At 48.6% G+C, this 14,473-nt stretch overlaps 1 protein-coding gene across 2 annotated transcripts in view; it reads left to right on the top strand.

Annotated features, from left to right (window-relative positions):
- Window positions 1-14,473, top strand: part of KIAA1614 (KIAA1614 ortholog) — a 54,462-nt gene that overhangs the window by 31,150 nt on the left and 8,839 nt on the right. For both annotated transcript variants that reach the window (XM_064276560.1, XM_064276559.1), the window contains 3 exons: window positions 984-1,242; window positions 5,755-5,882; window positions 6,893-7,077. In XM_064276560.1, coding sequence (XP_064132630.1) covers window positions 984-1,242; window positions 5,755-5,882; window positions 6,893-7,077 — 572 coding nt within the window. The remainder of the gene's footprint in view (window positions 1-983; window positions 1,243-5,754; window positions 5,883-6,892; window positions 7,078-14,473) is intronic.

Raw genomic sequence — 14,473 nt, 5'->3', positions numbered from 1 at the left:
GGATTGACACAGTGCCTGCAGCAATGGGCTCAAGCATAACAATGATCACGAGGATGGCACAGGACCAGACAGTGTTTCGTTCTGTTGTCCATAGGATCACTGTGAGTCAGAACTGACTCAACTGCACCTAAGAACAACAATAACAACAACCTTTATGGGAGCAGATTGCCAGGTCTTTTCTCCTACAGAGCCACTGGGTGGATTCGAACCACCAATCTTTTGGTTAGCAGCCAAGAGCTTAACTATTGTGCCACCAGAACTTCTCAGAGTGTCTGATAGGTACCTCAAACTCAACAAGGCCAAATCGAACTCTCAGTTGCTATAGACAGAAACAGCGTCCCCCTATATCCCCTTCCCAGGAAGCACACTATCATCCACACAGTGCTCAAGCCTCAATTCTGGGACTTATTTTGGCTGATTTCTCTTCCTTCTCTCCCACTCTAATCCATCTGGCTTATCTTATTTAACACTTACCCCAGTGCCCAGAAGTGGCTGACACATAGTGAAAACCCACTGCTGTCAAGTCGATTCCAACTCATAGTAACCTCATGTGTTGTTACAGAGTACAACTGCTCCATAGGGTTTTCTTGGCTGTAATCACCAGGCCTTTCTTCCCCAGTGCCACTGGGTGGGTTCAAACTGGCAACCTTTAGATTGGCAGTTGAGTGTAAACTATTTGTGCCACCCAGGGATCTGGCACATAGTAGGCCCTTAGGAAATAGTGAAAATATGAATGAATGAATGAAATCCATAGGTGCATGTGATGTCAGGAGTCTTGTCTGAGCTGTTCTCCCTCAAAGCGCCACAAGCCAGAGTAGCCAGCAGAAGTCCACTTGGCCTTCTCTCTGCAGACTGGTTGCCAGTTCCTTCCAGAAGAATTGCTGCTGGCCTTTCCAGTGCCCACAGGCGCCTAAGGTGCAGGATGCCCTTGCCCCCACCCCAGGCTCGCTCCAGCCCACCTTATGTCTGCCCTTGTGTTTCAGAGCATCACCAGGGGTCAGTGCAGGACTCAGCCCGCCCTCAGCTGCCCCTCCTGAAAGGAACAAGAAAAGCGGCAGCAGCATCGCCTCCACCCTGGGGCTGAAGAAGTTCTTTGCAGCCCTGGGCCAGAGTACCCGGCCCAAGCTGGGGAAGTCCCGTAGCTACAGTGTGGAGCAGCTGCAGTCCCCTGCACCCAACCCGGCGTCACACACCAGCAGCCCCAAAGTGAAGAGAATCCCATCATTACAATCCTTGCATTTGGTGAGTCCTGAGGGCCCCAGCCAAGGGGTATGTGAGGCCAGGGGTGGTATAGCCATCACTGGAATGAAAGGTTGGGAATGAAGGGCTAAGGGTGCCTCCCTAGTAGTCCCACATAGAGAAAGGGAAGTTACTGGCATCCCTATAGTTGGTCCATGAGGTTTGGGTTTCCCTGGACATGGTACTGAAGGGACTCTAGCTTGGCCTTTGCTGTTCTTTCTTCTGTACTAGGCAGCATCCCACACTCTGTCCCTCCGCCTAGTTGCCCCAGTCTCAGCTCATCTTCACTCCTCCCTCTCCTTCCTTTTTCTCCTCCCACTCCTCTCTCTCCTCTCCCTCTCCTTCCCCCTCACATTTGCCAAGTCCTAGAGAGTCTACTGCCTTATCACTCAGGAATTTTCCATGGCCACACAACTACCTTAGCCCAGGCACAAATTATTTCACACCTGGGTTACTTCAACAGCCTCCTGACTGGCCTCCCAGGGAGCCTTTCCCATGTGACTTCCAGAGTGGTCTTTCTAATATGTCAATCTGGCCACCCTACCCCTTGCTGCACACCACCAGGTCACTCACTGCCCTCAGGATAAAGTCTAGACCACTTGGCATTGCCAAAGGCCCCCTGTGCTCTGTCTGCTTTCACCTCTTGTCACTCTCTGTCCTAGTTATCTGGTGCTGCTATAATAGAAGTGGGTGGCTTTAACAAACAGAAGTTTATTCTCTCACAGCCTAGTAGGCTAGAAGTCGAAACCCAGGATGCCAGCTCCAGAGAAAGTATTTCCCTTTCTCTGTTGGCTCTGGAGGAAGGTCCTTGTCATCAATCTCCCCTTGGTCTAGGAGCTTCTCTGTACAAGGACTCAGGGTCTAAATGACGCACTGTGCTCCTGGCACTACTTTCTTGGTGGTACAAGTTTCCTGTGTCTCTCTGCTTGCATCTCTTTTTTATATCTCAAAAGAGATTGACTTAGAGCACAATCTAATGTTGGAGATTGAGTCCTGCCTTATTAGCGTTAACATAACTGCCTCTAATCCTGCCTCGTAACATCATAGAGATAGGATTTACAACACATAGGAAAATCACATCAGATCACAAAATAGTGGACAATCACATAATACTGGGAATCATGGCCTAGCCAAATTGGCACACATTTTGTGGGGGAACAATTCAATCCATAACACTCTCCTTCCAACACTATTGACTACAATTATACTTGACCTCCTGTAGTTCTATAACCAGGCCATAGGCTTTCTCACCTTGAACCTTGGCCTGAAATGTTTCTCACACCTTCGCTACCTACTAACCTCTGCTCATCAATACTTCAAGCATTGACCCCTCCAGGAAGCTGTTTCCAGCCCTTCCTCGGGCTGAGCTGGGGACCTCTGCTCGGTGTTCCCAGCTCACCCTGTGTTTTCCTCTTTCATGAGCTCGCCACACAGTGTTTTAACTGATTTTTGTCTGTCTCCCCCACTGGAGTGTGAATTCTTTGAGGGAAGACAACTAGATCTTTATATTCCCAACACTTAGTACAGTGGCTGGTCCAGTGCACACACTCAATACACAATGAGTGAGTGAATACAGAGCAGTTAGCCCAGGTTCTCCCTCCCCATGTGCTAGAGGGCTGGCAAACCAGTGGTAGTGGCCTAACTCTCCACTAGGCCTCTGCAAACCCTGCTCTGTTCAGAGGTTTTCCCAGGGGTCTTAGTCTCCTAGGGCTGCAGTCACAGAAATACCTCAAGTTGGGGGCTTTAAAGAACAGAAATTTATTTTCTCACAGTTCAAGAGGCTAGCAGTCTGAATTCAGGGCACCAGTTCCAGGGGAAGGCTCTCATTGTCAGGTCTGGGGGAAGATCCTTGTTTTAGGGTCTGCAGCCCAGCGTTCCTCAGTGATCTTCATATGGCATCCATCTTCCCTCATTTGTGCTTACTTCTCTGTCTAATCTGATCTTTTTATAACTCAGAAGTGATAGGTTTAGGACACACCCTTCACTGATAAGGCCTCATTAACATAATAAAAATCCCTATCTCTAAATGGGATTACATCCACGCCTTCAGGGGTTAGGATTCCAATGCATATTTTGGGGGGACACCATCCAACTTGCACGCACCAACTATTGTCTGTTCCTCTCTGTCCCTCCTCCTTCCCTGGGCAGAATGCAGCGGGATGATGGTGCGTTGGGACACTGGAGCTTTCCCTTTTCAGGCTGCAGGGGGGAAGAGAATACAGGCTGTTGTCTTGCCCCAAAGTCTGTACCCTGTACATGGTGGTGGTGAGGTCTCAGTAAATATTTGTTGAATGAGTGAGCAAAAGACAAAGAAACAGAAGCAACGAGATCGTAAACCAGGGATAAGACGCTGTGCTCCAGGATTTCACTTTGCTCTTGACCAGAGATTTGTGCAATGTGTGTCTAAGCCATGGTGCCTAGATTTACTGCCGTGGGAGCGTCTATCTCTGTAAACACCTCAAGGGGAACGACAACAGTGTTAGTGTAGTGGAGAGATTTATCATCAATTTAAGCTGAGTGTGCAAAGATGGAAAGTAAACTGGCTGAGAAAGGTATGAGGGAGTCTAGGGAGGGCTGAACAGTGGAAAGAAATCTTCAAGAACTGAAGAAAGAAGAAAGAAATCTGTCACCCGGAAGTATTTATGACATATCTCAGGGGTGAGATACTGCCTGTTAGAATGTTGTGTTTGGAAAATGTTTGATGAGAGGGTGGTGAAAGCTTCACTGGGGTGTCTTTTTTTCTCCCCTGGTCCTCCTGAGAAGGCAGCCGCCCTGTTCTCACACCTGGACCACACTGGCTGCCTCCCACAGTACTTCAAGGAGCTGTGGCTTTTCCCCCTGTACCTTTCAACCTGCATCTGGGAGGCTGTCCTCTTTTCTCCTCCTCTCGCCTTTCCCTAGGAAACTTCTGCTTGTCCTTCAGATCTGATTTAAACAGGATTTCTTTGGGGAAGCCTTCTTGAACTCTGATACAAGGTCAGGTCCCCCTCTTAAGCTTCCTGATAACGTGGCTTACATCTCCCTCAAAGCATGGTTTTCAAATGTAATAAAATTTGTTAGGTGCTGTCGAGGTGCCATGGAGCTGGTTCCGACTCAGTGACCCCATGAACAACAGAATGAAACACTGCCCAGTCCTGTACCACCCTCACAATCATTGCTATGTTTGAGCCCATTGTTACAGCCACTGTGTCAATCCATCTCCTTGAGGGTCTTCCACTTTTTCACGGACCTTCTACTTTACTAAGCATGATGTCCTTCTCCAGGGATTGGTCCCTCCTGGTAACATGTCCAAAGTATGTGAGATGAAGTCTTGCCATCTTCACTTCTAAGGAGCATCCTGGCTCTATTTCTCCCAAGACAGAGTTGTTCATTCCTCTGGCAGTCCATGGTATATTCAATGTTCTTTGCCAACACTATAATTCAAATACATCAATTCTTCAGTCTTCCCTTATCATTGTCCAGCTTTCCTGTGTGTATGAGGCAATATGGGTATATGCATATAGGGTCACTATGAGTCAGAACTGACTCTTTAAAATGTGATAAATAACGTGTGCAATTATTTGTGTAAAAGTTTTGTTCTCCCTGCCTCCGTCTCCATACCTGCACCCCCAGCTTTGGAATAGCTGTCACACTGGGTCAATTTCTAAAACACAAATCTGACCATGTTGCTGTCCTGATGAACATCACTCAGTGGTTCCTTGGCAGGGCAGGTAAGGTCCTTCCAGGTCTGGCCCCCAGGCTCCAGCCTGTCTTACCACTTTTCACACTACATGTGTGCTCCAGAACATACCATGCTTTCTCTCATCCATGTCTTTGCATATGTTGTTTTTTCTTCCTGGAACACCCTCACCTCTTTCTTCACCAGGAGAACACTAGCTTCAAGGCTCTCTCAGGTGTCAGGTCCTCTAGTGTCCCCAAGCCTCCTGAGCAGAAGTCTCTCTGCTTTCTTAGCATGTCATCCGTACTTCCAGTCTAACACCTACACCTGCATTTAGATCTCTTACCTGTTCTCACTCGCCCCCAATTATTTTGTGAACTCCTTGAGGGGTTTTTGTCTTATTAATCCTTTTATTCACAAAGTTTTAAGGTACATACTTAAAATCACAATTTTTTAATGAAACCAATTAAAAAGAGATACTGAAGAATCAAAAAATAATATTTCAGATTTTAACCCTAAAATTGTGTTCATTATTCTGTATTAGAAGGCCTTGAGGTTCATGATGGAGTCCCTGCATGGTGCAAACGGTTAGCGTGATCGGCTGCTAACTGAAAGGTTGGAGGTTCAAGTCCACCCAGAGGCACCTCAGAAGAAAGATCTGGCGATCTGCTTCTGAAAAACCAGCCATTGACAGCCCTGTGGAGAACAGTTCTACTCTGACACACATGGGGCTGCCCTGAGTCAGAATCAACTGACTGCGGCTGGGTTTCTGGTAGGTTGGTGTTAGGGGCCAAGTCCCCCGTCAGCCGCTTCCCAGGTAGCTTTTCTCACCTGCAATATTGGATCTTCTCCACTAGGTGTCACCCTCTCACCAACATCGGAAAGCTGCCTCCTTTCAGAATCTCTACTCACTGCTAAGCAACAAGGTGGACCGTTCCAGCCTCTACTTGGTAGGGGAGCCAGAGGACCACAGTGCAACTGGCAGGTAAGAGTGGGCACAAGTGGCTTGGTGGATGAACTCAGAGAGAGACCAGTGGGGCTGTAAGTTTAACTCCTTCCTGCCTCAGCGGCACAGCCCCGAGTGGGCTCCCTTTAAGAGAAAGCAAGGTCTTCACACATGTAAAATGTAACTAATGTCACCGAACAATTTGTGTGGAAACTGTCCAACGGGAACCTAACTTGCTGTGTAAACCTTCACCAAAAACACAATAAAATACAATTTAAAAGAGAAAGCAAGGTGACCACTGTGCCTCCCTCTAACAAGTCGGGTAGAGATGGAAAGCACGGGTGTGGAGAGACGGGGCGCCATAGGAGTCTGGAGTATGGCCCCCAGTGCCCTTGTCCTGAGAAGATGGGGGGTTGGTGCGGTGGGTGGAGTTGGGCAGCTTTGACTCCATGTCCCTTTGATGGCTGATGACATCTTGAAATAAGAATGCTCAGAGAGCTTTCTTAACCCAACTGAAAAAAAAAAAAAAAAACCAAACTCATTGCCGTTGAGTCGATTCTGACTCATAGCAACCCTATGGGACGGAGTAGAACTGGTCCAATTAAAGACCCAGATACAGGGCTCCCTGAAAGAGCCCCTTACTTGTGATACCACCCAGAGAAATCCCAACTTCTGATGAGAACCTCTAAGCTAGCTGTTCTGACCCCAGCCCCATGGGTGAACTTCAAGGGTCCATTAACTTCCAGAAATTTTATATAAAATGGTAGCTTTCATCAGATTCTCAGAGGGATCTCTGCACTCAAAAAGGTTAAAAACCACTGCTTTTGCGGGAGCTTTTTGGTTCTGCAGCAGCGTTGGGACATTCGTGGGGACCCTCCAGTCTCGGCCTGTGCCAGGCTCTTTTTGCTGGTTAAGGTCAGTGAGGCCCCAGCCTTCAGTGCTAGACTCTGAAATAGAAAAGCATCAGGCCCCTCTAAACCAGGGAGGGACTGAGCCCCAGAGCCCCAGCCCTGTTTGCCCTCACCCTGTCTCTGCTTGGCCCCTCACAGGCTGGCCAAGGCCCCACCCCGGCGTGCCCTCAGTGTGGAAGACGTGGGCGCCCCCAGCCTGGCCCGGGCAGTGGGCCACGTGGTGGAGGTGTACCCAGACGGCACGAGCCAGCTGAAGCTACAGCGCTCCCCGGAGGGCACTTTTGGCTTCTGCGTGGCCTCTGGAAATGGGCGCCGGGACTCAGGTATGCACCCTCCCCTTCCTGGGTCCCACAGCCCTGGGGCCTTAGCAGACCACAAGCCATGCCAGAAGCTATGGTCAGAGGCTTTTTCTGGCCCTTGGCTTAGTCGTGGACCTCTGGATTCAGAGAACCTCTCAGTCAAAGAACTAGAATTCTCCCCTTAGGAGCTCTTTCTGAACAGTCGAGGGCCTGCCCCCTCAGAGCCTGACCTCCAGGGCCCTGTGCTGGTGCAACCCCTAGAAGACATGGGGTTGCTGGAGTGGGTAGAGCTGACAGATTTGAGTCCACTGTCCCTCTGACGTCTGAGGACATCTTGATATAAGAATCCTGAAGGCCTTCTTTTCAGAGGCGAGCCAGAGGGAAACTGTCTGTGCTTGCCGGCTGGCTCTCGTGATCTCTTTGATGTGGTTGATGTGTTTCAATTGTTCCCTTCCTCCAGCTGTTGATATGTCTGGGCATGTGCTGTGTGCCTGTCTGCCTGTGTGTCCATGGCTTTCCATGAGGGCCAGTGCTGAAGGGTTATGTTCAGAGGGGTCTTGGCCCATGCCCCTGGCTAGATGGCCCACTGGGTCTTGATCCAGAACTGGCCAGATCAGTAAAGAGCCCTGGGGCCATCATCCTGTTCTCTGGCCAGTGCTCAGTCCTGCCTGGAACAGTGGTTGGTGCTGAGGGAAAGAAGTCTTTCAGGGCATGGTTACTTGTCCAGGCCTTTGTCTCAAGGGCTGTGGCCCAGAATTTGTCTCAGGGCAGGGGACCCTGCCAGGCATTTCCAGGTAAGTAGAAAAGAGGACAGGTGTGCTGGGGAAGGAGGGGTGAGGAAGGAACAAGAGGATGGATGGCCCCAGACACAGAAAGATTCACTCGCAGAAGCAGGCTCTGGCTGGGCTCTGTCAAGCAGGGCTTTGATCTACCTGCTCCAAGTTATTGAGCCTGTAAGAAAATCTGCCTGCTGCCAAATTTGTAGTCTGCAGCATGGGTCCCTGCATCTGTTTATCATTCACTGTTTCAACAAATACATATTGAGCACCTAATGGCGATACGGAGCCCTGGTGGTACAGTGGTTAAAGAGATCACCTGCTAACCGAAAGGTTGGCAGTTCGATTCCACCAGCTGCTCCTTGGAAATTCTATGGGGCAGTTCTACTCTGTCCTATAGGGTCGCTATGAGTTGGAATTGACTCGATGGCAATGGGCTTGGCAATGGCAATACAGTAGTAAATGGAGCAGACAAAATCCCTGTCCACATGGAGCGTGCAGATTTTTATATGATATATATATATATATGATAGGGGAAGTACTAAGGAAAAAAAAAAAAATCAATCAGGGCCCAGGGAGTGGCTGTGCAAGGAGTGTAGCATGTTATAGACAGGACAGTTAGGGCCACTTCTTTGAGAAGACAGCATTTGAGCAGAGACTGGAATGGAGTGAAGGAGGAGCCATGTGAGTATCTGGGGGAAGAGCATTGCAGCCAGGGGGTAGTAGTGCAAAGGCCCTGAGGCACAGGGATGAGCGTGGCCATTACAACTGTGAGAAGGTCAGCTGGCACTGAGCAGAGTGAGCTGGAGGAAAGGGGCAGCTGGGCTCCAGGAGGTGGCGGGGCCGTGGTGAGGGCTTGGGCTATGATGCTGAGTGAGGGGGGGCCCCACTGGAGGGATGGGAGCAGAGGTGCTCTGATTCACATTTTCTGCAGGCTCCCTGGCTGCTGTGTTGAGAATAGACCCCAGTGGGGCAGAGGTGGAACCAGGGGGACTCATTTGAAAGCTATTTCACTAGTGCAGGAGAGAGACAAAGATGGCTCGGACTGGGAGTGGCTGTGGAGGTGGTGGGAAGTCGCTGGATTCCGGGTGTGTTTTGAAGGTGGTTTTGACTCAGTTTGATGGATTAGACATGAGCGTGAGAGACAGAGTGCATGCCTCCCCCGGTTCTGTACCTTGGGCAGAGGCTGGGTAAAATGCCTGTCCTCACAGGGAGATTTCATTTGTGGACATGTACTGGTCATCATAAAGTACTCAGCAGACTCCAGAGGCTCCACTGGTAGCCGCTTCACCATTCCTGTAGCTTCCTCTCTCCTTAAAAAAGCTGCCATCTAGTTAATTCCGACTCACAGCGACTCCATGGAGTCAGGGTAGAACTGCGCTCCACAGGGTTCTCAGTGGCTGATTTTTCAGAAGTGGATCACCAGGCCTTTCTTTCAAGGTGCCTCTGGGTGGACTTAAAGCTCCAGCCTTTTGGTTAGCAGCCTAGCACGTTAACCATTTACACAACCCAGGGACTACTTAGGTGAGGTGAAATAGGCCTTTCTAGAGAGGCAATGTAAAGTCATAGAGTTAGATGACCTAGTATGGACTGTATCCCAGCACCTCTGCTATCTGGCTGTGTGGCTTTGCACAGGTTACTTACCCCCTCTGAGCCTCAGTTCTCTAATCTGTAAAATGAGGATAATAAAATTTAATTGGAAAGCTGTAAGGAGCATTCGATGAGATATATGTGAAAGTGCCAAGCACTTTTCTTCCCTTCTTTCTTCAGAAACAGAATGTGTATTTGGGGAGTAGAATCCCAGATGGGGACCAGTTCATTTGCACTCATCTGTCAGTGTGCAGTCATACACACAGGGCATTGTACTATGTCCTCCAGCCCCCAAAGTCCATTTTGGGCCCTTTGTAGGCAGTGGAGCCCTGAGGAGCAGGGGTCTCCAATGACCGGGGCCCCTGGGGCTCTCCCCGGACCTCTCTCTGGGTGGTGAGTGCTCTTCCCTGTCCTGCCCAGATTGTGCCCTGCTCCTACTGCTGCTGCACTTGGCCACCAGATGTCACGCAGGTCTCCCCACGCAGACGGAGCATGGCAGGTGCTGGTGCCACCTTGCCACAGGCTGTCCTCCAGCAACCAAGAGTCCCTCCTCCTGGGCCTCCAAGGGGCCGTGAACTGGGCCGGTTTGCGTTCCTCACTAAGACGTCAAGATGCTGGCATTAATTCGCTGGCTGTCTCGTCCTATTCTGTACAAGCATGTGGGAGCAGCAGACTTTGCCTTCAGCTCTGATTGGATACAACGTAGAGATCACACATCCATAACGAAGGCCATTTCTATCAGACAATAAATGCCTACAGTAGCAGCCTCTCTGTCATATTTTTGTCATGGCTAAGTTGCAAAACCTGCCCCAAGTCTCCCCAAAATGGCCGGAGTGCCATCAGTGTCTGGTGTAGCTCTGGCTGTATCCTTTTGCTTCTTCTTATCATTTCCCACCTGCATCCCCTGTTGTGCATCAGATTTCCGCAGGCTCACCCAGCCCTCCTTACCTGCCCTCTCCTTACGCCCCTATCACTCAGACAGAGCAGGCAAGCTGTTGAAACACCCACATAGAAGAGGGCAAGGGTGAACAGAAGCCTTGTGCAGCCAAGATGGCAGACATACCAGGTTGTCAGGTATGAGACAGAGTATTGCAGAAGAGGCTCAAATTGGCCAAGAGCCAACAAAAGGGAGCTCCACATCTCAGACCAGGGAGAAGGAATGTGTACAAAGACTGGATCTATAAGCTCAGAGCTAAAATCCTTCTTGTACCTGAGCGAAGGGAGGGGAGGTATCAGTGCACTTTCCAGGGGTGCCATGCAAAGCCAGACTTCCCTAGGGACCAGGAAAAAAACAAAAACAGTGGCTGTTGAGTTGATTCCCACTCATGGCAACCCGAACCCCATGTGTGTCAGAGTAAAAGTGCCCTCTGTACTGTTTTCAACAGTTGGTTTTTGGGAAGTAGCTTGCCAGGCCTTTCTTCCAAGGGGCCTCTGGGTAAACTTGAACCTCTAGCTTTCAGTTAGCAGCACGTTAACCGATTACAACACCCAGGGACTCCATAGGGGCCAGAAGCTGGGCTTAGCAAGCTCGTATGGGGCTGGATGGAGGCCAAATAGAGGCGGTGGGCCAGAGGGAGGACTTTCCACTAGATGCACTAAAATGTGCTAAATGGTTTCAAGCCAGAGATTGAGGAACCAGACCAGGTGCCGTTTCAGGTCCCTTCTAAGGAAGCTGATTCTAGGAAGAGGAAGTGGAGACTAATGCGTGGGCAGTCGCTTAATGTTTCTAACCCAGAGCCAGCCAGGCCTGGCCTGAGAGCAGTGAGAGTGTTTAATCTGCACTGAGCTGCCTCCAAGGATTCCACTGGGGTCAGCTGTTCAAAGGTCATACTCTGCGGTCCTCCGCGAATGGCTGTGCTCCCAGACACCTGTGTTCGCGGCACACAGAGTCGGGGCAGGGGCTCCAGCTTTCTCGGGGGAACCTGCCCCTCCTTTAATCTCTCAAGTGAAACCAGTTGAAGGGGAGTTTGAAAGATTTCCAGCAGCGACTTAAGAGAGCCTTGCTCAGCTGAATTCTCTTTCGCTGTATGGCCACGAGAGGCTGGGGAACCAGCTTCTGCCAACGGAGGCCCTGCAGGGCCTGCCCCACTGAGGGGTCCCTGAGGGCCAGACCCTGGACATAAGCAGAGAAGCTGGAAATGATTTTACGGGAATAAGCATACCTTCATGAGGGAGGAGCATGGGAGAGGGTGTATGTGAAGAAGAGGACTGTCCTGGAGGGTTTAATATCTTAGAAAATTAATAGAGAGATACTCAGTTTGTCATGCATAAACTTATTTAGTTTATTGGAAGGTAGTCATGGCAGGGCAGGAAGGTAAGACCTCACAACATTCAGAATTAACAATTACAATTACAGTGTTAGTTCAATGGTGGTTGTTGTTGTTAGGTGCCGTTGAGTCGGTTCCAACTCATAGGCACCCTGTGCACAACAGAATGAAACACTGCCCAGTCCTGAGCCATCCTTACAGTCATTGTTATGCTTGAGCTCGTTGCAGCCACTGTGTCAATCCACCTTGTTGAGGGTCTTCCTCTTTTCCGCTGACCCTGTACTCTGCCAAGCATGATATCCTTCTCCAGAGACTGATCCCTCCTGACAACATGTCCAAAGTATGTAAGATGCAGTCTCGCCATCCTTGCTTCTAAGGAGCATTCTGTTTGTACTTCTAAGAGAGATTTGTTCGTTCTTTTGGCAGTCCATGGTATATTCAATCAGGAAACCCTGGTGGTGCAGTGGTTAAGTGCTACGGCTGCTAACCAAAGGGTCGGCAGTTTGAATCCGCCAGGTGCTCCTTGGAAACTCTATCGGGCAGTTCTACTCTGTCCTATAGGGTCGCTATGAGTCGGAATCGACTCGATGGCACTGGGTTTGGTCTTTAGTTTTGGGTATATTCAATATTCTTCGCCAACACCATAATTCAAAGGCGTCAATCCTTCGGTCTTATTTATTGCCCAGCTTTCACATGCATATGATGCGATTGAAAATACCATGGCTCGGGTCAGGCGCACCTTAGTCTTCAAGGTGACATCTTTGCTCTTCAACACTTTAAAGAGGTCCTTTGCCGCAGATTTACCCAATGCAATGCATCTTTTGATTTCTTGACTGCTGCTTCCATGGTTGTTGATTGTGGATCCAAGTAAATTAAATCCTTGACAACTTCAATCTTTTCTCCATTTATCATGATGTTGCTCATTGGTCCAGTTGTGAGGATTTTTGTTTTCTTTATGTTGAGGTGCAATCCATACTGAAGGCTGTGGTCTTTGATCTTCATTAGTAAGTGTTTCAAGTCCTCTTCACTTTCAGCAAGCAAGATTGTGTCATCTGCATAACACAGGTCATTAATGAGTCTTCCTCCAATCCCGATGCCCTGTTCTTCATATAGTCCAGCTTCTCTATTATTTGCTCAGCATACAGACTGAATATAGGTATGGTGAAAGAATACAACCCTGACGCACACCTTTCCTGACTTTAAACCAATCAGTATCCCCTTGTTCTGTGCAAACAATTGCCTCTTGATCTATGTAAAGGTTCCTCATGAGCCCTTTGAAATCTTCTGTTCAGTTGTTTTACTTCATCAATTCTTCCTTTTGCTTTAGCTGCTCGACGTTCGAGAGCAAGTTTCAGAGTCTCCTCTGACATCCATCTTGGTCTTTTCTTTCTTTCTTTCCTGTCTTTTCAATGACCTCTTGCTTTCTTCATGTATGATGTCCTTGATGTCACTCCACAATTCGTCTCGTCTTCGGTCACTAGTGTTCAAGGCATCAAATCTATTCTTGAGATGGTCTCTAAATTCAGGTGGGATGTACTCAAGCTCATATTTTGGCTCTCATGGACTTGTTCTAATTTTCTTCAGTTTTAGCTTGAACTGGCATATGAGCAATTGATGGTCTGTTCCACAGTCGGCCCTGGCCTTGTTTTGACTAATGATATTGAGCTTTTCCATCGTGTCTTTCCACAGATGCAGTCAATTTGATTTGTGTGTTCCATCTGGCGAGGTCCATGTGTATAGTCGCCGTTTATGTTGGTGAGAGAAGGTATTTGCAATGAAGAAGTCATTGGTCTTGCAAAGTTTTATCATTCGATCTCCCGCATTGTTTCTATTACCAAGGCCATATTTTCCAACTACTGATCCTTCTTCTTTGTTTCCAACTTCTGCAGGCCAATCGCCGGTAATTATCAATGCATCTTGATTGCACGTTCGATCAATTTCAGACTGCAGCAGCTGATAAAAATCTTCTATTTCTTCATCTTTGGCCCTAGTGGTTGGTGTGTAAATTTCAGTAACAGTCGTATTAACTGGTCTTCCTTGTAGGCGTATGGATATTATCCTATCACTGACAGCGTTGTACTTCAGGATAGATCTTGAAACATTCTTTTTGGCGATGAATGCAACACCATTCCTCTTCAAGTTGTCATTCCCAGCATAGTAGACTATATGATTGTCCAATTCAAAATGGCCAATACTAATCCATTTCAGCTCACTAATGCCTAGGATATAAATGTTTATGCGTTCCATTTCATTTTTGATGACTTCCAATTTTCCTAGATGCATACTTCATACATTCCAGGTTCCGATTATTAATGGATGTTTACAGCCGTTTCTTCTCATCTTGAGTTGTGCCACATCAGCGAACGAAGGTCCCGAAAGGTTTACTCCATCCACGTCATTAAGGTCGACTCTACTTTGAGGAGGCAGCTCTTCCCCAGTCATCTTTTGAGTGCCTTCCACCCTGGGGCGCTCATCTTTCAGCACTATATCAGACAATGTTCCACTGCTATTCATAAGGTTTTCACTGGCTAATGCTTCGGAAACCCTGGTGGCGTAGCAGTTAAGAGCTACGGCTGCTAACCAAAAGGCCGGCAGTTCGAATCCGCCAGGCACTCCTTGGAAACTCTACAGGGCAGTTCTACTCTGTCCTATAGGGTCGCTGTGAGTTGGAATCGACTCTATGGCAGTGGATTTTGGTTTTTTGGGTTTTAATGCTTTTCAGAAGTAGACTGCTGGGTCCTTCTTTCTTAGTCTGTCTTAGTCTGGAAGCTCAGCTGAAACCTGTCT

Source organism: Loxodonta africana, chromosome 25 (assembly GCF_030014295.1).
Source record: "Loxodonta africana isolate mLoxAfr1 chromosome 25, mLoxAfr1.hap2, whole genome shotgun sequence".
NCBI lineage: Eukaryota > Metazoa > Chordata > Mammalia > Proboscidea > Elephantidae > Loxodonta > Loxodonta africana.
The sequence above is the reverse complement of the archived record's forward strand: the minus strand, read 5'-3'. Positions and strand labels throughout refer to the sequence as shown.